General features: G+C 45.3%; 2 protein-coding genes across 8 annotated transcripts in view; one reads left to right on the forward strand and one right to left on the reverse strand.

Annotated features, from left to right (window-relative positions):
- Window positions 1-21,179, reverse strand: part of DROSHA (drosha ribonuclease III) — a 123,820-nt gene extending 102,641 nt beyond the window's left edge. For 4 of the 7 annotated variants that reach the window (XR_003095207.1, XM_025209954.1, XM_025209955.1 and 1 more), the window contains exons 1-6: window positions 21,071-21,179; window positions 16,378-17,241; window positions 7,427-7,519; window positions 6,201-6,432; window positions 5,419-5,560; window positions 2,614-2,768 (exon numbers count right to left, since the gene is read on the reverse strand). Coding sequence is in view for 6 of the 7 variants with exons in the window: in XM_025209954.1 (XP_025065739.1) it covers window positions 2,614-2,768; window positions 5,419-5,560; window positions 6,201-6,432; window positions 7,427-7,519; window positions 16,378-17,234 (1,479 nt within the window). In the remaining variant the exon portion in view is untranslated. Of the gene's footprint in view, window positions 1-2,613; window positions 2,769-5,418; window positions 5,561-6,200; window positions 6,433-7,426; window positions 7,520-16,377; window positions 17,242-18,992; window positions 19,094-19,550; window positions 19,643-21,070 lie in introns of those variants that run through there. The other 3 variants (XM_014522218.2, XM_014522219.2, XM_014522220.2) reach the window with 3 other exon arrangements.
- Window positions 21,180-21,203: 24 nt separating this feature from the next.
- The window catches only part of CUNH5orf22 (chromosome unknown C5orf22 homolog), a 17,828-nt gene continuing 16,708 nt past the window's right edge, over window positions 21,204-22,323 (forward strand). The window contains 1 exon segment of the mRNA XM_025209956.1: window positions 21,204-21,511. Coding sequence (XP_025065741.1) covers window positions 21,425-21,511 — 87 coding nt within the window. The 5' untranslated portion in view covers window positions 21,204-21,424.

The raw sequence follows: 22,323 nt of genomic DNA on the forward strand, positions 1-22,323 counted from the left end.
GGAGGGGGCACGTTCCCACTGCCAACGCTGGCGGCGGTGTCTACAGGACCTCATCACGCCCCCCGACAGGGCCATCCCCACCGGTGCCACCATCGGCGGCGTCTGTGGGAGCTCGCCAGCTCCGGCCCTGCCACCAACGGTGGCATCTGTGGCAGCTAGCCAGCTCCAGCCCTGCTGTCGACACCGCCAGTGGCGTCTGCGAATGCTCACCAGCTCTGCCACTGCCACCGGTGGTTTCTGTGGGTACCCCCCAAGACTCAGGAGGCACCAGTCGCCTGTGGTTCTAAAGATAGTAGTACAGAACGATTCAATACTAGTTTGAAACATTCAGTTCCTGCACATATACAATTTGTCTACATATGCCCATTTTTCAAAGTTAAACACATTGCATGTTTTCTAGCGTTGTTTTCTAAATAAATCAAAAAATTAAAAGTAATAGCACTGTTTTTCCTTAAAAAAAATCCCAGCAGTATAAATAATAGCTGATAATGGAAGATTCAACATAATCTTGAATTATCATGGCAGCAATGTGCATTGCAGTATCTTCTGCCACTATTATTTGTTGTGTGCTAGTCTCATGCTTCAAATAAAATGCCAGAAAAACAAGTTTACCAAGGTGTCATCTGACAAAGAGTTAGTACAGATCATAAAATAGTTAAGTAAGAAAGATGAAGATGGCAAATTTGCAAACAAAGACCACATATCTGTGTAATGTATACATTCAAACAACATTTCATGAGCTCACCAATTACATTAAATGAGGACTATAATCTGTGTGCAATTACAGTAGAACCATTAGACAAGAAATTAGGAGCAATAACAGCATATTTAAAGCATTATTTATCATTATGGAGTGAGAACTTTTGGGTGAATCATTTGTAATGCAGATCTACAAAACGTCTTTCTCTCACGCCTATATTTATCTTGGTACCTTTATTGCAAGGCTAATAGAACAGCACCATTAGCCTTGCAATATAAGAAAGGGAGAAAGGAGGACCCAGGAATCTATAGGCCCATAAACCTCACATCTGTCTTGGGGAAAATCCTTGAAAAAATTATCAAGGAGCACATCTGTGAGGGGCCAGAAGGGGAGATCATGCACAGGGGAAATCAACATGAGTTCAAAGGCAGGTCCTGCCAGACCAACCTGATGGCCTTTAATGACCAGGTAACTAAATCTCTGGATGATGGTGTCACCGTGGATGTAGTCTTTCTAGACTTTAAGAAGGCCTTTGACACTCTCTCTCACCCCATTCTCACTAATAAACTGAGCGACTGTGGCACTGACGCCTTCACAGTTGGATGGGTCAAAAATTGGCTGATAGGGTGCACCCAGAGACTGGTGGTGGACGGGTCGTACTCGACCTGGTGGGATGCAAATAGTGGGGTCCCCCAAGGCTCGGTCCTGGGGCCTACACTGTTCAACATCTTCATCAGTGAAGATGAGGGGGTGGAAAACACGTTGTCCAAGTTTCCCAATGACACCAAGATGTGGGGAGAGGTAGGCATGCTTGAAAGGAGAGGGAAGCTGCAATTAGACTTAGACAGACTACAGAAGCGGGTGGATGGTAATACGATGGGCTTCAATGTAGATAAATGCAGGGCGCTGCACCTGGGGAGAAGGAATCCACAGCATACATACAAGCTGGGGAGCTCCCCCCTTGAGACCACAGAGGTGGAAAGGGATATTGGAGTCATTATTGACTCCAAGATGAACATGAGCCACCAATGCCAGACCACAGCCAGCAAAGCCAACCGCACCTTGTTGTGCATCCAAAGATGCATTTTAAGCCGGTCCAGAGAGGTGATACTCCCCCCTCTACGCGACATTGGTCCAGCCTCAATTGGGGTACTGCATCCAGTTCTGGGCACAGCACTTTAAGGAGGATGTGGCCTGCCTTGAGAGGGTTCAGAGGAGGGCCACCCGCTTGGTTGGAGGGCAACAGGGCAGGCCCTATGAGGAGAGACTGAGGGACCTAAACCTGTTCAGCCTCAGCAAATAGAGGCTGAGGGGGGATTTAGTGGCTGCCTACAAACTTGTTAGGGGAGATCAGCAGCAAATAAGAAGGGTCCTATTCCCCCCAGCAGCACCTGGGGTGACGAGGAACAATGGCCAGAAGCTGTTGGAGAATAGGTTCAGGTTAGAGATTAGGAGGCACTATTTCACTGTCAGGGTAGCTAGGATCTGGAACCAACTTTCTAGGGAAGTGGTCCTCGCTCCTACCTTGGGTAAATTTAAAAAGAGGTTGGATAAACAGCTGTATGGGGTCATGTGATCCCAGCGTGTGCTCCAACCAGTGGTGGGGAGTTAGACTGGATGATCTATTCAGGTCCCTTCTGATCCCAAACTACTATGAAACTATGAATTATATTCCTAGTTCCAATTCAGAGTTTACAAACACAGTCAGATATTATCCAAGGCAAAGATTCTCTAGGATTCATGGAATTCAAATGAAGACTTCAGATTGAAATGGACATGCTCTGAGCAATGCAGCACTGCCTAGCAAGGGTTAAACAATCATCATGGATAGGAGACAACTGGTGTCATCTAGCATACTACAAGTTTCCCAAAGTTAGTCCTTCAGTTCCACACTGTATGCCTGCACACAATACCTGTCCAGGATCATTGTACCACAGCTCCTCGTGAAGACGATCTGGGTGAGCTTTTTTGCGCTTAATTTCTGCGATGACATCAAAAACTTCAGAATCTGAGCTGCTGGAACAGCTGCTGTCATCTTCAGAGTCACAGTCTGAGTCACTGGAGCTCTCTGATTTATAAGAAAATACAGCTAAGCTTAAGAAAATATCAACTCATTTCCTCTCCCTCTCCCGGAGCAATGAATTTTCTCAACATCCCAGCACGTAGCATATAGCCGTGCAAGTTATTAAGACTTTCATGACATTCAAAATGACCCTCTGGAGTACTGAGACAGCAATTATGTTTTTCATAAAGAGACATAGCAAATACTAAATGCGAATGCCTGCACCAATTGCATCTGCTTACAAATATCTAAGCAGAATATTGGGTAGGTAGCCAAACCCCCTTTTCACTGTTTTTCCTCTCCATTCTCTCTCTTTTATCCCTTTCTCTTTATGTTCCTTCACTGAAGCTATTCTATTTTTTTTTCAGGGTAAAGGAAGAACACTGGGAAAAAAGGGTAATAAACAACAGAAAAAGATCTGAGTATACATAGCAGTTGATGAACCTTTTCTGGACTATCTCTGGACTAGTCTTAATCCAGATATATAATTTATGTACCTCTTCTACTGAAAAACAGAAATTAACTCTGTATCTCTAATGCTCTGCATCAGCAAGCACTTGAACATAATGCCTATGTTTATGTGTCTGAGTCGATTCACTGACTTCAACAGAACTGCTCAAAGACAGAGTTACACAGAAGAAAATGCTTGAAAGACCAGGACTTGTTTCTGTACTTAATGGAAATATCTTTTTAAAGAATGTATTTAATGTTTTTGGTAGATGCAAGTTAAATGATTTTCTGAGTCTGCAAACCAACTATGCAAAATCATGATGGCTCCAGGAACTTTGCGACTATATTGGAGAACTGGAGGCAAGAGCTACAGACTAGCTCAGAATTAAAATAACCTAATGACAGACTTCTAAGAATTCATGGAGTACAATTTGTTTTTCACTATTTGGTGATAGTCTTAGAGTTTGTCAGAAACTCATTGTCATTTAAAAAAATAATAGTAATTCAACTGCTGTGTGAAGAGAAAACAGGAGAAAGAGACAGCATTTGCTGAAGTAGGAATTTAGATCTGATACTCAAAAATAAAATCAGTCTGACTGTAGAACAAGCCTGCATTGATACAAAGAGTTAGCCTGAGAGGCAACAAACTGCCAACCCCATTGCTGCAAGGAACAGGGGTAGAGCATTAAAGCTATATTGTTCTCGGCCTAAATTAGCCTTTACAGTGGAACAATTATTGGAGCCACTCTCAACTCTTCAAGCAACTCAACCTGTATACCACGTATTATGAGTCCGGTAGCCCTTCCTCCTCCTAGCTACTACAGCCTTTCATGACACCAAGGGAATACACAGATGCCTTCATGAACCCATCCAACTGCAGAGGATAAAAGGATGTTCAGGGACCACTGTTCTTGGGTTAAAATTTAAGCTATATGATTTTATGCCACCACCATTTCATTTGTTCTTTTATGCTACATGAAGTAATTAAAAAAATAAAAATTAATATAATTTGTCAGTATAAATTAAATTTATTGGATTTTATATCTAGATAGCGATAGGTTCATTCAATAGATACGAATGATCAACCTCAGGTTTGAGAATTTTCAGTTGCTTGCATAAACTGAAATTTTAGTTGCTTGGATAAACTGAACTTGAATGAAAAACACTGAACCTAAGATTATCATGTTATGTGGGTGAACCCTCTATTTAACAGTAATGTTGAGAAACATTCCAATTTACTACAATTTGATAAGTAACAACCGAGGGCCTGATACTGTTTCCACAGAAGTGAACATTACCTGAAGCAAATGCACACATCTGTCACTGATATCAAAGGAAGGAGGACAGGATTCAGAGTAAATACATATCAAGCAAGGATAACTTCATGAGTTGTATTTGGTTCATTTAACTAGTCATAACATCCTACATGAAAAAATGTATTGCAGTACAGATACTACAACCCTATGAACCAACAAAATGTGAGTAAAGCTGTGCAATAAATGTAAAGATGATGAACTCAGTGAGAATATGATTCAGGATTAAGACTGTGCAAGTCTTAGGAACCTTTGAGTTTATCAACATTACTTTTGTATCTTTTCTAAAATTACACTGTAAGCTCTTCAGAGAATGGACTATGCCTCCTCATTTGATCTGTAAGGTGCTTAACATACTTTTAGGTGTTAGATAGATGGAAAATAATCATATATTTTACAAACTTCATTAAGATCTCAGAACTGAGACCTTATTTTAGAGTTCTGCTATGAAATCTTTGCTGAGAAATGGAGAATGATCAAGAATGTTTTATGCAAATTAAATGATGTATCATTTAGCAAGTTTTTCACTCTATGTCAAAACTGAGTTCTCAGCTCAATTAGTATCTTTCATACATGCTGATATCACTTCTTTAATCCTCTCTTGACTGTACTTTAGCAATAATCTTATTTTCAGCTGTCAGTGTTGTCTATATTTTGGCATTTGAAAGCTAATACCCAATTATCAATTGGTAAGATTTTGAAAAGTGTTTAGAATTGACCTACTCTGTGTTTATTAAGAACAATGATAAAACTCTCACTAATTTAACCAGAATGACAGTTAAGCTAATATTGAAGGACTTTTTAAATCCCATCCGGTTTGCATATGTACAAAAGGAAGCTCAAATTGATGCAAAGAGACCCGAGTTTCAGGTCTTCAATAACATGGTGCTTACCCAAATCTTCATCTAGTTTGGTCTTTGGTGGCTCCCATGGTGGCCTGGCTGCTTTGGCTTTTGCCTGTCGCTTTCCTAACTCCTCCTCAAACCTTTCATACAAATCTCGGAGTTTGCTTGTTCCAACCACAGTGGAGTCCCCCTAACAAATACACAAATGTGTTAGCAAATTACACAAATTAAACAAACTCTGAAATATCAGTATCCTAAAACATTAGCGTGGGGTTTAAAAAGAAAGAAATAAAAAGAGGCAGTTCTACAAGGCACAGAGAATTATTTTTATAAAGCAACTGGTGCACATCTACAAGGCATCCTTTTGCCTGCTGAATATGCTAGAAGATAACAAGAGTGCAGTAGTAAATGGAGTTATCTGGTTGAAATTCTAGGCAGATTATTCTGTGGTTAAGCGTATACCAGGAAGGCTGCACATGTTCATCATTGGTAGATATGCAGGAGTGGTTTTTTACTTCTCGTACAGAACTCCTCTGGTGCCTTCCACGGATTGTGAGACAGATTTGTTCAGAAGCATGTATAACAGAAAAGTACCTTTCTGCAAGCTGCATTATCCTTTCTCCTCTATAGATAGCCAAAACAAACACCAAAAAACCAAGAGAATGTGGTGAAGAAGAAAGAACTACACTGCCAAAATGCAAGTAACTGATGAATGATGAGGATGAGACCAGAAAAGAAAGTAGCATTAAGCACTAGACGAGACTAAAATGTAAAGCTGATAAATGTCTTAATTGCTATACACAGTAATCTAGGGATTCCCTCAGACATACCACTTGATCCATCGGGTCACTTGAATAGTAGTTTTCTGAATGGGTACAACGAACCCAGACAGGCTTGAGCAATTCATCATCTTCCTCCTCATTTTTTTCTGAAATATTTTCCTCTGGTTCTTTGTCTTTGATACTGGTGTAACTCTTCTCTTTACTAGCACTCTGGCTTTCTGACCACCTCTCTCTGTCCTCCTCCCAACGAGGTCTCTTTCTCTCTCGGCTGGGGGATCGGCTTCAGGGGAAGAAAGCAAAGAGAAGCAACTTTCAGTTTTGTTGCTCTTTTAATACTGAACATAACATAAAATCAAAGCCTGCCTGCAAAATAATAAGAGCTCTGCCATGGGAATTACAGGAGATTGCATGCAGTATATCCTGATTTTAACTCTCAGACCTTTCAGTACAAACCAAATACAAGGAGTCGCTTGACAGTAACTCAGAGATTTGAGTTTGAAAGCCCTTGTCCTTAAGCCCTAATTTTGATCATTTTCTAACTCTCTAAGGCATTTTTTTATCCCAAAATACTTACTCTAACACCAAATGATGTTTTCTTTTTACTTTGCTTGAAAGATTTTAAAGCAAATCAACTAAATTCTGAAAAATTACGAAATTTTACTCAATCCCTAAAATTCATTTTATGAAGACAAGGGAGAACAAAATAGCCATTTTTATCTAAAGCATTTAACATAGTCACATTGCTCATGTTGATACACCTTTTACACCACTTTCCACTGCCATGCATTCTTTATGTATTACAAAAGAGCTTTCTTAGTTATATGTTAGGAAGTTTCACAGATTTACTGGGATTATTTTCTTGCGTTCCTCCACCGCAACATCTTCTAACTTACAATGACTCCTACTTAATAGGGCTCACAGGAGTCACAAAGATCTTGAGAAAGGCCTAAAACCGTTCTGATGCATATAATGATGTCTTGTTTTTAAATTCTGTGAACGTAATACCTTACATACTAGAAGCAAATGCTAGGCAAGCTCAATGGTATAAAGCTCCTGTTTCTAGCACCATGGGGTTCAAGAACTCAAATTTTAAAGTTAGAACCTTTCCATACCTAGCGAAACTGTTATCAGCTCAGGGTTGAATTCTGTATTTTCATAACCAAAGGCAGATGAGCTAAAACAGTATTTCTCTCCCCCTTTCCACCATCTCCCCCCGCCCACACGCGTGCACAGTATGATAAGATTTTCCACATCAAATAAATGTTCCATCCTACCTCCCTGTTCTTTTATAATCTTTCTTGTAGGACCTCTCTGGAGATGGTGATCTTCGGCTATCCCGATGCCTATGCCTTTCCCTTTCCCGTTCCCTTTGAGAGTTCAAAATAAATAGGTTAAACAAAAAACCTTAACTTTTGTAAATACTGTTCCTGATAAAAGCAAAGAACAAATCTTAAATAGTTTATCAGTAATGGACTAAATGGCATGTTCCAACCATTAGATTTTAAGGAACCTAGAAGCCTTCTGGTGATGGTCCATTCCTCAAGAAATCTGACAGATCATCTCCTACTTCCCCCGCTTTCATCATCCATCTTAATACCACGTTAATTTACACCAAGCAAAGACAGCCTCCATAGCTCACCCATTCTACCTGCCATTTCATGTTAGAAAAGGCAGAGGGTTTACTCAAATAAATCCAGCCACTACCATTCTCATTCATTTGGGGACTGAGAAAAAAAACCCAACCTATTCCATGCACATTAACTTCAGGATTGCAGCAATAAGTCAAGTCAAACATCTCATACAAGACCTCAGAACCTGACAGTCACTTCAGAAGTGCATACAAGGAAATTAAAACGTCCAATAAATAAAAAGAGAAATGTTCCACCACCTAATAACTACTTACACAAGAATAAATGTACATGTATGTGGAACTTTAGGAAGTTTCTATATTCATCTACAGTTACTCCTTGCTTAACGTCATAGTTATGTTCTTGAAAAACACGACTTCAAGCTAAATGATGTTAGGTTCATGGGTTCATAGATGCTCAGGTCAGAAAAGACCTCAACAGATCATCAAGTCCAACCCCCTGCCCTGGGCAGGAAAGAGATACAGTTTTCTTCTACCAAGCAAGAAAATATCAGATGACCCCAGCCAGATGCCTATACAGCCTTCTGTTAAAAACCCCCAAGGGAGGGGAGAGCAACACCTCCCTTGGAAGCCCATTCCAAATCTTGAACACCCTTACCATGAAGAAGTTTTTCCTGATATCTAGCCTAAATCTGTTCTCCGTCAGTTTGTGACCATCGTTCCTTGTTACCCCAAGAGGCACCCTGGTGAACAGAGCATCTCTGATTCCTTCCTGCGCCTGCCTAATGAATTTTTAGGCAACCACAAGATCACCCTCTCAGACTTCTCTTCCGGAGGCTGAAGACGTCCAGATCCCTTAGTCTCTTCTCATAGGGCTGGGCCTGCAAACCCTTAACCATACAAGTGACCCTCCTTTGGACCCTCTTGAGGTTATCCACATCCTTCTTAGAGTACGGCGCCCAAAACTGGACACAGTACTCCAACTTAAGCGAATCCAATTATGTTACCTACTACCAGGCTGCGGCCAAACAGCGTTATAACCGGACATTATGTGACTTTAAATGAGTATGTTCTCTAATAGGTCAGTGATGTAATAAGGAAACAACATTAACCAGGATGACGTTAAGTGAGGACTACCTGCACATCTGCTGCCACTACTCAGTCACCAGAGCCCACACAATCTTCTCCTCATTCATACTGCTTTACGTTGAATCCTATCCTAACCCCTCTTGAGTTTATGGCCAGACTCTTTTACTACGTGTGCACACAGAAGACCACTCTAGGAGTCCCACTGAAGTAAATGTGTCTTCCTGCAGAGACTCGCCAGCATTAACGAGGCTTCCAGTGGGAGCAGGGAGTAGCACAAACAGTTTTTTCTGCTAATCCTCAGAACATGGACCATCTCATCTGGTAATGCCAGGTGGGTCCATTCAGCAGCTATGCCAGTGAACTAAGTATACTTTGGAAAGACATGAGCTGTTGGGGACCATAGTAGCTGGCACAAATGAGCGTCTACATGTAATTTCTGCCAGCTGCCAGAAGTCTTGCTCTGTTCAAGAGAGGTATCTTAACTCTGCTTCAGAGAAAGTTTTAGGAAAAAACTCCAAATTATTCCTAGAGAACTGAATTTCTACTGGCACAACTGTGTAGCGTACACAAGGCCATCAATACCACTTGCTGTGTTTCATATTTAGAAGCCTCTTTATTCATGAACATAATCACTCCCACATTTACCACAGGTATTACATTTGACTGATACTTTAAAGTGAGGCAATTCCCTTGCACAAGTACTTGTTAAAAGAAACATGCATGCACTTCATGTAAAAAGCAAACATGTTAGATCCACAGTGGTAGGAAGCACCCTCTGAAACTATTTTTGAGACATACAATTTTCATGAATATTTCTCAGACCCTTCTCAGCCTTCAGTCTGGCAATTCCAACACTGAAATTAGCATCATACAATTTATTACTAAGCCACAGTATATACAAAAACATCTTGGTCCAATTCTTAAGAGAGACCACAGACTTAAAAATGCCTAAAGATTTGGGGGCTTATGTTCAATTTCCAGGGCCTGAAAACTAAATCCCTTCATTTGTATACAAGAGGCTAAACTTGTTTGGCTAAACTTCAAAAAAATAAAACCAAGGGATTCCACATTTGTTAACGCTCAATAATTTCCAGATCATACATACTCTATTTATGAATAAGATAATATTTATTTCTAATCGCGACTACAATTTCAACTGCGGTTCTTTCTTTCTTTCTTTCATCACTAGTAAAAACAGATTTTGCAAGCCCAATTTGCTGTAAATATGTGTAAGCCCAATTGTCTCCACTTTACCTCATTGATGTCTCTCAGATTGTTAGTAAATAATCACGTTCATACATAAGAAAGAAAAGGAAGATGTCTACAACCATAACCAGTAGAAAATGAAATATGCTTAGCCAAACAAAAGAAAACATCTTGTTTGCTTCTCCTGTTCCATACACCAACTCTTTCTTTTCACTTTCTTCCTGGGTATCTATTGTCTACATTTCCTCATAGGGGGCATGCCTATATGTGCAATTAATGTGGAAAAATAAACTTTGGAGCTTATTGCTCTGGAGTTTTTTGCTCTTGTATACACCATTTGCCTCAGTGCGGGAACTGTCTGCTGGCTAGCCCAGTGCTGAGGCACACTGTGCCCTTGTCAGCTGGGGCAGCATCTACACATGCATTGCTGCGCACAAAAAAACTCCATAGCAGCACTATCCTGATGTGGAATGTATTAGTTTCATGCACCCTGATAGGGGCACACGTGTAGGTGCCAAAGCATTCACTGCACAGGTAATTAGTCAACTGTGCAGTAAACACCTCATGTAGATGCACCCAGAGAGTGACAAACTTGTACAGTCCAATCTGTATGAGACACATGCAGAAGGGAGACAGATACAAACAAAAGAATGAAAACATGCCATATATAATATAGTCCCTGAACATGCAAGAAAGCTGAATCTCAGTAAAAATACATCCAGGAATGCATGAACAAAAAGCTGCCATTGTCAAAATTATTTTTTTAGAGAAAAGTTGAACTTGACAATTCCAAGTTCATGTTTTAGAATTATCTAGCAAATATAAGCGTGTGTGTATGTGTATATAACTACACAGATACATATACCGTATTTACTTATAGTATATTTATTAATATTATTTATTTATATGGAATACAGCAACCAAATGACAAAACAAACTATAAACAACCTATAGAAAATGGCGCTGAGAGAGAAGGTTAGAGTCAGTGTTAGATTTGATAACCATTGCAAAGCACTGTCAGTAGAAGCAGGTCTTCAACACAACCATTAAAATGATAAAAAGGACTCTACTCTTCCCTGATGTATGCTATAGTTTGGATTTCACCACATTCACACTTGGGGTCTTCAATAAAATTACATTTGTGTAGTAGATAGTTGCATCTACCTGGTCCAATATGAACCCTGTTCAACGCTGTCCAGCTTCCCCTTCAGAAAGCAAAGCCAGGGGGTTTAGCTGTGGGATCCGTGATGAGAAATGTATAAACAATGTCATCATCAATTATGTTCCTTTACTTGGAAAACAAGATTTCTTCCCCCTTTTCAACATGGTGGGGGGAAAGCCCTTTATCTTGGATTCAAGTACAAGGCAGGGGCACAGGCAGTGGCTGCAACTCCAGCTGTGGCTCCAGATCTGGCTCTAGATCTGGTCTCAACCTGGGTTCAGGATTGAAGTTGGAGATGCAGCTGCTGACAGGGGGCAAGTGACAGGTGGGAAGACAAGTGGCAGAGGACAAGGTGCAGGGAGGCACAAGCACTGTGGGTGGGGAAACAGGCACCAGGGGGTCATAAGCACTAATGGGGATGTGCTAGGGGGCACAGGCACTGAAGGGTAGGCACCAGGGGATCAGGAGGCAGGTAGAAACAGGTAAGCAGGTACAGGGGAGTGGGGGAAGGGGAGCAGGTACTGATAGTTGCAGGCACTGGGTGGAGGGCAGGCATCAGGGAGCACAGGTACTGAGGGGGCAGCAGGAGGTAGGGGGACAGGCAGCATGGGTCAAACCACTTGACTCCCCTGCCGCCCTTTTGCTGCTGCTTCCCCACTACTGCAGTGGCAGGGGTCAAATTTAAAAAAATGCTTCAACAACTAAATTCTATACATGGAAACTTATACATTTTCCAAGTATAGATTCTAATTATTGGAGAGTCATCTCAAATTTGAAGTTATTTTGGATTGAAGTAAATACAGTATATATTGATAAATGCAAATAAATATGATTTATGCATCTTAATTATAATTAGCTTTCTGCGATCCTATAGTTTAAATGTTAAAATGCAATATTGTTTAAATAACTCATTTCCTCCTCTTAAGTGTGTCAATAAAATAAAGTTGTCTCAACAAGTGTATAATTACAGAAAAGGGTTAAACTCCTTCAGAACAAAATCTCAAATTTGGAAATACAGATGCCTAAAGTTAGGTATGCCCCTAAATGAAGGTAGCTTGGTTTGCAGAGGAACTCAGTGTATACAGCTCCTATTAAATTCAGTGGAACTGTGGGCACTTAGTACTTCTGGAAGAACAATCAAGCTCTAATATTTATGTGCCTAAATATGGATGTAAATGCCTAGTATTAGGCATTTACTGCATTAACTCAATTCTAAGAGGAGGTTTTCTCCCCGTTCAACATGGGGAAAACAAAGCCACATCTTAGAACCTATTATCAAGTGAAAATACAGTCGGAACACATGGCAGAAATCTACTCAGCAAGGCATACTGCAAGGGACCCAGCACCGGGGCACCCAGCAGCGTGGGGCACGATGCAGGGTAGCACTCAGGGCAGCAAAGGACCTGGTGTGGAAGCACTGAATCTGGTGCAGAGGCATGAGACCTGGCATGGTGGCATACAGCAGCACAGGACCCAGTGTGGGGGAGGACACAATGTGGGGACACCCAGCAGTATAGCACACTGTGGTAAAGGTGCCAGGTGGTGCTGGGGGGAGAAGAAAAGGGACTGGAGGTAGACAGGGTGGCAGGCACTTGTGGGGGAATGGCTGGGGGAAGGCACTTGGGGAGGGGTAAGTGGCAGGGTTTACACCACCTGTCCTGCAACACTTGCCTCCCCACCACCCATTCCCTTTCTGCCACTTGCCCCCAATGCTGTTTCTCCTGCCACCATGGGTGGGGAGGAGGAAAGAATTTAAGACAACCCTCCAATAATTAGATTATAGACATGGAAAATTATAATAATTTGTTATAATTTTCCATGTCTAGAATCTAATCTGGACAGGTTATAGGGGTGGGTGAATGAGAATAGGATGGGATTCAATACTGACAAGTGCAGGGTACTACACTTGGGCAGTAAGAACCAGCAGCAAACCTACAGGCTGGGGAACTCCCTTCTCAAAAGCACAGTGGCAGAAAGAGATCTTGGAGTCATTATCGATTCCAAAATGAACATGGGCTGCCAATGTGAGGATGCGGTCAGGAAGGCTAACCGCACCTTGTCATGCATCCACAGACGCATCACAAGCAGGGCCAAGGAGGTGCTCCTCGTTACATCTCAGCTCTGTATTCTTGGGGAACCCTGGTACAGGATGCAGTCTGTCTGACTCACAAAGGACTCACCCCCCCCCTCCCTCCCCTCCTCTACCTAAATGAAACTGATTAAGATGCAGTGAGAGACACACCTAAGACCCTCACCAGATAAGGGTGACAAGAGTGAATCAACTGCCCTAGGTCTCATTTACATGAGAGATGGAAAACAGAAAGCCTGAAGCAAAGGCTGCAGTGAATTCTGGGACCAGAGAAGCAGGAGAGCGCTGCATGATGGGGAATCTGTGCTTCCAATGTTAATCAACCCATGTTCACACACACCCAGCTCAGCATTTATCAGACCAGTTCTAATCTGGATTTACTAAGGACTTTTCCCCCCCAGACACACACACACAGCTCTAAGTTTAATAGGCATCTCGGGCCGTACATTCCCCGGTCCCACTATGGGAGGCCTATTTAAACTTGATTGACTAAAACTCGGTTGCCGGGTTAGGGAATGCTGAGGCAAGAGACCGAGTCAGAGGGGGTATGGGCAACATTTGAACAATGGTTAAGGGTTCATCACAGCATCCAGCCTGCTGGAGCCCTAATCCCAGGTGTTGTCATATCTTTCCCGAGACGACTGGTGGGAGTCCTCTCCACAAAAGGTTATGAGCACCCCAATAATTGTTTTAAGTCTGTTAAAAGACTATAGTAAGATCTGGAAAAGTCATGCTAAGCTGAGGCTTGTGCACAACAAGTAAAAATCCAAAATCCTGATGCTGCAAGCTATCTATTGTTCCTGAAGAAACCATGAGATATCCCATCAGTATATCTGCCACCCATAGGAATTTCAAGCTGGCTCCCAAGTATTTGGGTTACTCCCTAATCTTAAGTGTTTCCTGATTATCAATCAGTTTCCTGAGATGGTCCAAACCAGATAACCCCTTGTCAATAGAAAAGACAATGATTTACACTACTGAGGGTGCTTCGAAGCAGCTGAACTGAGGGTATAAAAATCTGTAAGTGTGTGTGCTGCTAGAAGAGAGAAGAGGAAGAGGAAAAGGAAGGAAAAGAAGTATAAGCAGGAGGAAAGAAGGAGAAGAAGAAAACCCCTGTGCTGACACCATCCCCTGTCGTTCTTGGGACGTTCCCTGTCGTTCTTGAGACAGATCGTCTCTCTCTTCAAGGATTGTGCTACGGACTGTGCCTGTCAGCTTTGCAGCCTGAGTACCGTGGACTAGGTGAGATCCCAGCGTTCTCTGTCTTCTTTCTAGGCATAAACTTCTGAACCTGAACTGTATCAGTTAAGCTTGAGCTAAGTTTCCCCAAATACTTAGTGAAACCAGGGTAGTATTGTCATTGTTGGTGTTTGTTTTTCTTTTGCATGTCTATTACTACTAGTACTATTATATATTTCATATGCTTAGCAATAAATAACTTTTATAGTCAAACTGGTAGTAATTGGGTATATTTTTCCTTCTCTGCTTCTCTTTCCTCCCGTGCTCTGCAGCAACGCTTCTTTTACCTATGCTAAAGATCCCTGTGAAGCCCAAATTATTGTGGGGTCTGCTCATCAAGAGGCCAAAGATTGGGACGTGCTGAGTTTGAAACACATAAGGGGATCAGCTTGTATAGGCTGATTGACCCAGTTTGACTCAGACGTGCCCTTATGAACTGAATGCTGGCCCATGAGGGTGTCAGCTGGACACCCAGTTGGATTCAGAGGGATTCTGTTTACCTGTGTGCTTGTGTCTGACTGCATTTTATTGTTGCTCTTATGAACTGATTCTTGGCATATGAGGGTGTCAGCCTGTCCATGCTGATCAGCCCGGCCAGGTCAGGCGTGTCACGTTAATTTGTGTGTGTTTGTGTGTATGACTGATTTGGTGACTGGAGGAACCCAGCCCATTGAGATCGAGTCCTGCAAGATAGCTCCACTGGGGGTGAGGGTTTGCAGAAGGGAGAAATACAGCTCCGTATAGTAACACAAGCAGCACATTGACAGAATCACCAAGACCCTAGAAACTATCCCTAATAAACGAGCACACCCCAAAGTAATGGGCAAATTTGGTAACATCTTCCCCCCTCTATGTGACACTGGTCAGGCTGCAGTTGGAGTACTGTGTCCAGTTCTGGGCACTGCACTTTAGGAGGGATGTGGCCAGCATTGAGAGGGTCCAGAGGAGGGCCACTAGCATGATCTGGGGACAGCAGGGCAGACCCTACAAGAGGCTATGGGACCTGAACCTGTCCAGCCTTCACAAGAGAAGGCTGAGAGGGGACCTGGTAGCCGTCTATAAACTTACCAGGGGAGACCAGAGAGTAATGGGTGAGACCCTGTTCCCCCGAGCACCTCCCAGAGTAACAAGGAATAATGGCCACAAGTTGATTGAGAGTAGGTTCAGGCTAGACATCAGGAGGCACTACTTCAGTCAGGGCGGCCAGGATCTGGAACCAGCTTCGAAGGGAAGTGGCGCTGGCTCCTACCTTAGGGGTTTTTAAAAGGAGGCTTGATAATTACCTAGCTGGGGCCATATGAGCTTAAATTTACCAGGGGTCATAAAAGCCCAGTATTAATTCCTGCCCAGGGCAGGGGGTCAAACTTGATGATCTGCTCAGGTCCCTTCCGACCCTACATCTATGAACCTATGAAATTTGAGGTGGTCTTGGATTCAGTTAAATATGGTACCTTGGCAAATCTTGACCAAGGGCTTTAGCCTAAAAAAATGACACCAAGTAAAAACAGAACTGTCACGATACCACAAAGGCAAACTCTTCTCCCCACTGACATGCGTTTATGGCAAATTCCATTTCACTCCTTCCTGCACTTAAGGCCAGACCCTGCATGAGTGCCTAAAACCCACTAGGAATCCCACTTATGTACATGTGTCTCCCCGCAGAGTGGGCAGCACATGCAGCTTTTGTTAATTCTTGGGGCAGAGACTGTGACATCACATGGAGTGAAAACCACCTGGCCTAATGTTGATCATATATTTATAAATTAGTAATAACTAACAATGCCTCCCCACTCAAGGTGGAAATTCTCTTGCAGCATGGGTCTTTCTTATACTCACAGACACAACAATTTACCTGCTACGTTCATAACTTCTGTGGCGAGGTGGCGTCCTTCCCCTGTCATAATCAGGCCTATGCCGACTGCTTTCTTGTCTTCGCCGATCAGGACTCCTGCCTCGATCCCGCCGATCCCCGTGGTTGTTGGACCGATGTCTGTCTCCATGGACATGCCCATGTTCCCGGTGCCGGTGCTCATCATAGTGCTTACTCCTTTCTGGGGACCTTCGTTCACTCTGGGATTTATCTCCCTGGTACTGACTTGTGTGCCGGAAATGGCTGCTACCACTACTGCTGCTATTGTTGCTGCTACTGCTCTGGAAAGTGTTAGAGTTATGTTGATAGCTATTAAAGTTAGGAGGTGGGAAGGACTGCTGCGAGTAGCCTGTAGAGTAGACGGGTTGATAATTAACTTGTTGTGGCATGACCGGTGGTGGTGGAGGATGTGGCACTGCAGGAGGTGGCATCAGGTAAGGAAATGCATTTTGTCCAGTGGGGGCTCCAGGCACTGGGGCATTGCTGGGATTTGGCACTGGCGGAGGAGCAGGAGGAAAACAAGGAGGGACTGGAAAACTTTGCCTCACTTGATGGTTTGGAAAAGGTGGCCTCATGGGACACTGGCTGATTGGACTCTGTGCTGATGGGGGCACTGGGGGAGGATAAGGTACAAAATCCAACCTAGGAGGCATGTATCCTGTGGTTGGAGGGTTAGAATAGGTAGTTGGAGGGGTGGCTTGCTGGTCATATTGATACTGCACTGAAGGCTGCTGAGGGTGAAGCTGCCGCAGGTTCTGAGGTCTGAAGGTTTGTGTTGAATTTCTAACTCCAGGTCCTCCTTGGCCCCGGGGACATCCTCGTCCAGAATGGAAAGACATGGCTCATCTTCAATGGAAAAGATGACAAGATAAGATGTACAATGCCACAAGTGCACCACAGAAGATTAGTTAGTTGCTCAGATTAGTTAAGGCTCAGTTTGAAAAAAGATATCATCTTCAATGTCAAGCTTTAGTCCCAAATGAAATATCAAGCCCTGTTTTGCTACTTTCACCTGGTTATAAGCTTAACGGCAAAACAATATATAAAAGATATTTATAACCTGTGATAGATTTGGAAATTAACTAACTGGCATGGAGGTGCAGAAATGATACCTAAATAGAAACTGGTTATTTTGCTCATTGCTATTTCCCTTATAGCCCCTTGTTAAAAATTGAGAAAAAGAAGGGAAATCTGTTGAACTATTTAAAGCATTAAGTATTTAAGTACAGGTTCATTTTACCAATAGCCCTTATTAACCTTAGATGCAGTGGGGTTTTTTTTATTATTTTATTAGAAAACATCCTCTTTGACAGACTTTTAGATGGTAATAATAACACATCCTTTTGTGGAAAAAATAACTAAGATAGGTTGGAGCTGTTGTTATTGCAGAAGTTCAATCCTGCTTCTTTGAGGATGAGATAAGACAAAGCACATACAAGAGGGAAAGAATAGTGGAGATGGAGAGCATAGAAGTGCCAGAGACAGAAGTTATTTTCTTGCAAGCATTGCCGTTGGAGAAACATGGGCACAGAGCAAGCTCCTATCAGCTACACCAAGAAATGGCACTAGGCACTGCTTTTGACTACCTATTTGGCCATAGGCTCATGGCATCACAACAAAAGACACAACATTGGCCACCTAATCCATACTGTTATTAATTGCAAAGCAAATGGAGGAAGATGAGGAACTGAAGAAACATGGGGAACAAAGAGGACAAATGAAAGGGAGAGGGTGACAGCAGGGACTCAAATATCACATTCTGAGTGCTCTTTAGGACTTTACAGTCTCTAGTGGCGTTGGTGCATCATTGGCTCTCTCGCTAGTCTAGTCTGGTCAGAATACCTTTCTGCATCAAGACAACATAGGCCTAACTGAGTCACAGTATCTCAGAGAACATAGCAATGGCAGCTATGATCTAGTCTGTACATACCCAACAGTGTGATTCACCTCAAATTCTTTCTTGAAAGATGCTGAAAAGCAGCAATGGACAAAATAGCCAATTCCTACTCAGGTGTAATTTTTGCAAATTGATACCAGTCCACTAATTTCCAAATCTATTCCTCTACATCAGTGGATCCCGATCGACTAATCAATCGTGGAGCCTCTGACAGTCTATCTCAGTCTTGGGGCAGGGGCTGAAATTGACTATCAGAGGCTCCATGATTGGGAGCGGCGGGATGCACGTGCGGAGCGTCCGGGACACAGTCCAGGAGCGTTGGGACGCATGTGTCTGGGCTGAGCTGTCCCCCTGCCACTGGGGCTGGGCCGGGTGAGTGGGGCGATCCCCCTCCGCACCCTGCCATCCTATGGTGAGGGAGGGAGTGGGACAGAGGCAGGGATGAGTGGGGTCTTGGCTGGGCTGGGGTAGGGTCAGAGCCAAGGTGGCTCGTCCAAGGGGGCGGGAGAGGGCTCCCGCGCTGCATGCACCCTGGCAGAGGCCCAGGGGCCACGTGCCTTCCCCATCTGTGCATGGGGCACAGACGGCTGCTGCTGCACACTGGAATTTATACCCTGAGCCCCCCCCCGTGCACCTGGATGAGCCACTCGGGCTCTGACCCTCCCCCAGCCTGGCCCGGCCTGGCCAGGGCCCCACTCACCTGTTGGCAGGGGGCGCCAGGGGCATTGGCGGCAGAAGTGGGGGGCCAACAGGGCTTAGCCCCCCCCCACGTGCGGCAGCAGTAGGGCCACGGGCTTCCGGAGGTGGCTGCAGCAGGGTTGCAGAGGGGGGGGCACACAGCGGGGCGGGGGGGGGAGGGGGGGAAAAGGAGATGAGAAGAGAAATGAAGCATGGGCTGGCACTGCGCAGCAGGGGTGGGAGCAGGATGGAGCCGCAAGCGCCTTGTCTGGGAGGTGAGGGGAAGGCGGGGACATGCAACAGTATAGTAATCTGAGCAACACCTCCACTTTCACTCCATCTGCCCAGCAGAAGCAGCGTTATCTCTAACCCTTAGGACAGAGTAGAAAAGTTGCAGAACATGATGGCAAGAAGCCAAGAAACAGTTGGTTTCAGAGATATGGCAGAACTGTGGTAAACAGTGCATCACACTTAGGCCTTGTCTACACTTAACAGTTTTATCAGGTTAGTTATTTCAAACAGGGGTATTATTTCTATTACAACCAAAATAATTATACATCATAAAGGCTATCACCCTTACCAGACCCGGTTAGACAAAGCCTTGGCTGGGATAATTTGTTGGGGACAGTCCTGCTTTGAGTAGGGGCTTGGCCTACATCAGCGTTGTTCAACCTGTGGGTTGCGATCCAAAAGTGGGTTGCAAGAATATATGAAAGGGTCACAAACAAGCTTTAAAAAATGGATCAACAAACTTTAAAAATGGGTTCGCCTTTAAAGGATAAAAATGTGGCAAACCGCAGGTTTCCCCTTGCAGGCTGGCAGAGTTTCCGGCTGCAAGGGGGTGCTTGGGACTAGGGGGGAGCGGGAGGAGGGAGATCAGGCAGAGGGTGCCACGCATACACGCATACACGCACGCACACACACACCAGCCAGGCAGCATGGACAGCAGCTCCTGCAGCTCCCCGCAGGCAAGTCTATGGGCCAGAGAGGTGAGGAGCGGGGGCAAAGATGATGCATCAGGAAGACAGGGGACACAAGTAACACTACCTGCCACCCCACCTCCTCTCCAGGGTATAACCATGGCTTGAAAAGAGAAGTGGTGCCACCTGGGCTATGGCGGTAGGGTAGAGGTTTTACAAATGGGTCCTGGCAGTGTCGGCAGCACCTTTTCATAGGGAGTATGCGTTGCCAATGCCCCTGAGGTCCTTCCCACCCTTAGCTTCTATGGCCGCCTCCAGATGAGCATGGACATTTGGTTCCCCAGGGACAAGAAGCAGTGGCACACCTTGTACTGTGGCTACTTGTCCCCAGGGAACGCCTGTGCCACCTGCCCACTGGCGAGCAGCAGGTTACCCTGAGTGGCATAGGGGAGTCTGGTGCCAGCAACTGTGCTGCCCCCAGCAGCCTTACCTGGGGTCCTGGGCGCTCCTGCAGCTTGGAGCCTAGCTAGCCAGGCTCTGGCTTTGGTGGCGTGTGCTACCACCACATGTGCCTCCCTGCTTTTTTTCTGCGTGGGGTTTTTTGACCCTAGGATCTCCCGGGGTCAAAAAGCACCCCCCGCACTGCAAGGTAACAATGTGGGAAATATCTAAATGTGAGGTGTGTGGCATGGCAGACGGGTCTGCAGCGCCTTGTCCCATCCCTCCGCGCTCATCTGGATGCGGCCTACGATTCTATACATATAACCGCGGCCACGCCAGAGAGGAACGTACAACTTCGGCTCTAATTAAATTACCCCCAGGATTTAGGGTGGGAACAACTGCACAGTAGAGAGGAGGCCCCAGACCCAAAGGAAACAGAGCTCGTGGCTGGAAGAGGAGCTCAGCTCAGCTTCCTAACAAGCTCGGGGGAAACACTCAGCTCTTGAAGCCGGGCTCCGCCTGTGCCCCGCAGCCCCGGGCGAGGCCCACGGAGCTATTTGAGCTCTGGGGCCGCTGATGATCCAAGCCAAACCGGCCACGAGAAGCTGGGATCCCGGAGCAAACCAAGCAGCTGGGATCGGGGGAAGGGAGGAGAACGGAGAGCAAAGGTAAAAAGTCCCCGCTCCCCAGTCCGGCGCCCTCCACCCCCCGCGAGAGAAGATCGCATTGTCCATCCTACCCGGAGTCTCCCCCAAGCCTCGAGAGTGAAAGCCCGCGCGCCCGGCGCCAATCAGCCCGGAGACAAGTGAGCGGAGCACCGGCTCCGGAACGGGAAACGGGAGGGAGGAGCGCAGGCAGCGGAAGTCTCCCCTCCCGTCGGCTTCGCGGGGCCGACTATGGGGCAGGGATCCCATCGCGGGGATCTCGCTAGCGGCCCTGGCTCGGCCCCCGTGGCAGGGGGCGCTCCTGCGTGATCGTGGCGGCTGCATAGCTTGGGAGCTGCTTGCCCCGGAACGCTGCGGTGTTCGGCGTTCGGGGAACTGGAGTTCGGAGCCGCGAACGTCGGCGCCAGCGGGGGCTCGGCCCAGTCGTGATGAGCGGCGCTGGGGCTCCGGGGCATCGGGGCCGCCTCCGGACGTACCCCGCGCTGCCTGTCTGGGTCGTGGAGGATCATCACGATGTAAGGGCATGGGGCTGCGGGAGAGGGGCCCCGGGCTGATGAGGTGAGCAGAGCTCCCTTCGGCGTCAGGGTGCTTCCAGCCTCCCAGGCCACTGGAGGAAGGGATCTTAGAGAAGAGGCAGGCGGTGTTGCCAGGGTGATGATAATTATCGTATTTGTATGATCATTTCCACCCTTCTACAACGTAGGATCACTAGGGTGTTCCAAATGTACGGTAGGTTTTGGGGCAGCTCATTGACACAAAACTTAAGTCACTCTCAGAGAGGCTTAGGTGACTAGGTTTGCTCAGGGGGGACTGGTGCCTCCTGAATCTGGGGGGACACAATTTGTGGGCAGGCCAAAACCCCCCATATCCACTCCTATACTTGTGCTGCGGCTTAGTGGCTCCCCCCACCCTACATACCGCTGGCCTGCACAGCAAAAAAACTGCCCCATCCTGGGCAGTGTCAAGTCAGAGGCCAATCTCGGGGCGGGGGAAGGGGGGATGTACCCCCTACCAGTGATCTGTGGGTTTGTTCGGTTGGTTGCTTTTAATATATTTCATATTCCAGGGCAATTTAGCCAAATCGGTTCCAAATCATAGCGTTTGAGCCAAACTTGATCATTACAAACACCATGTATGGTGCTACAGCCAGCAAGTATCCTTCACCCCAGACCCATTCCCCTGGGACTTCAGATGCCCACAAATCCATTAGCAGGCATCCTACGTGCCAGCCCAACCCTGGAAGTCTTGGAGCTTGGATGCCCCAAGAAAATACAGGCAAACATCCTCCATCCCAAACTTTAGTTTTGGACTTAAGATATTCCCTACA

Source organism: Alligator sinensis, unplaced genomic scaffold (genome assembly GCF_000455745.1).
Source record: "Alligator sinensis unplaced genomic scaffold, ASM45574v1 scaffold408_1, whole genome shotgun sequence".
In the NCBI taxonomy this organism is placed as follows: domain Eukaryota; kingdom Metazoa; phylum Chordata; order Crocodylia; family Alligatoridae; genus Alligator; species Alligator sinensis.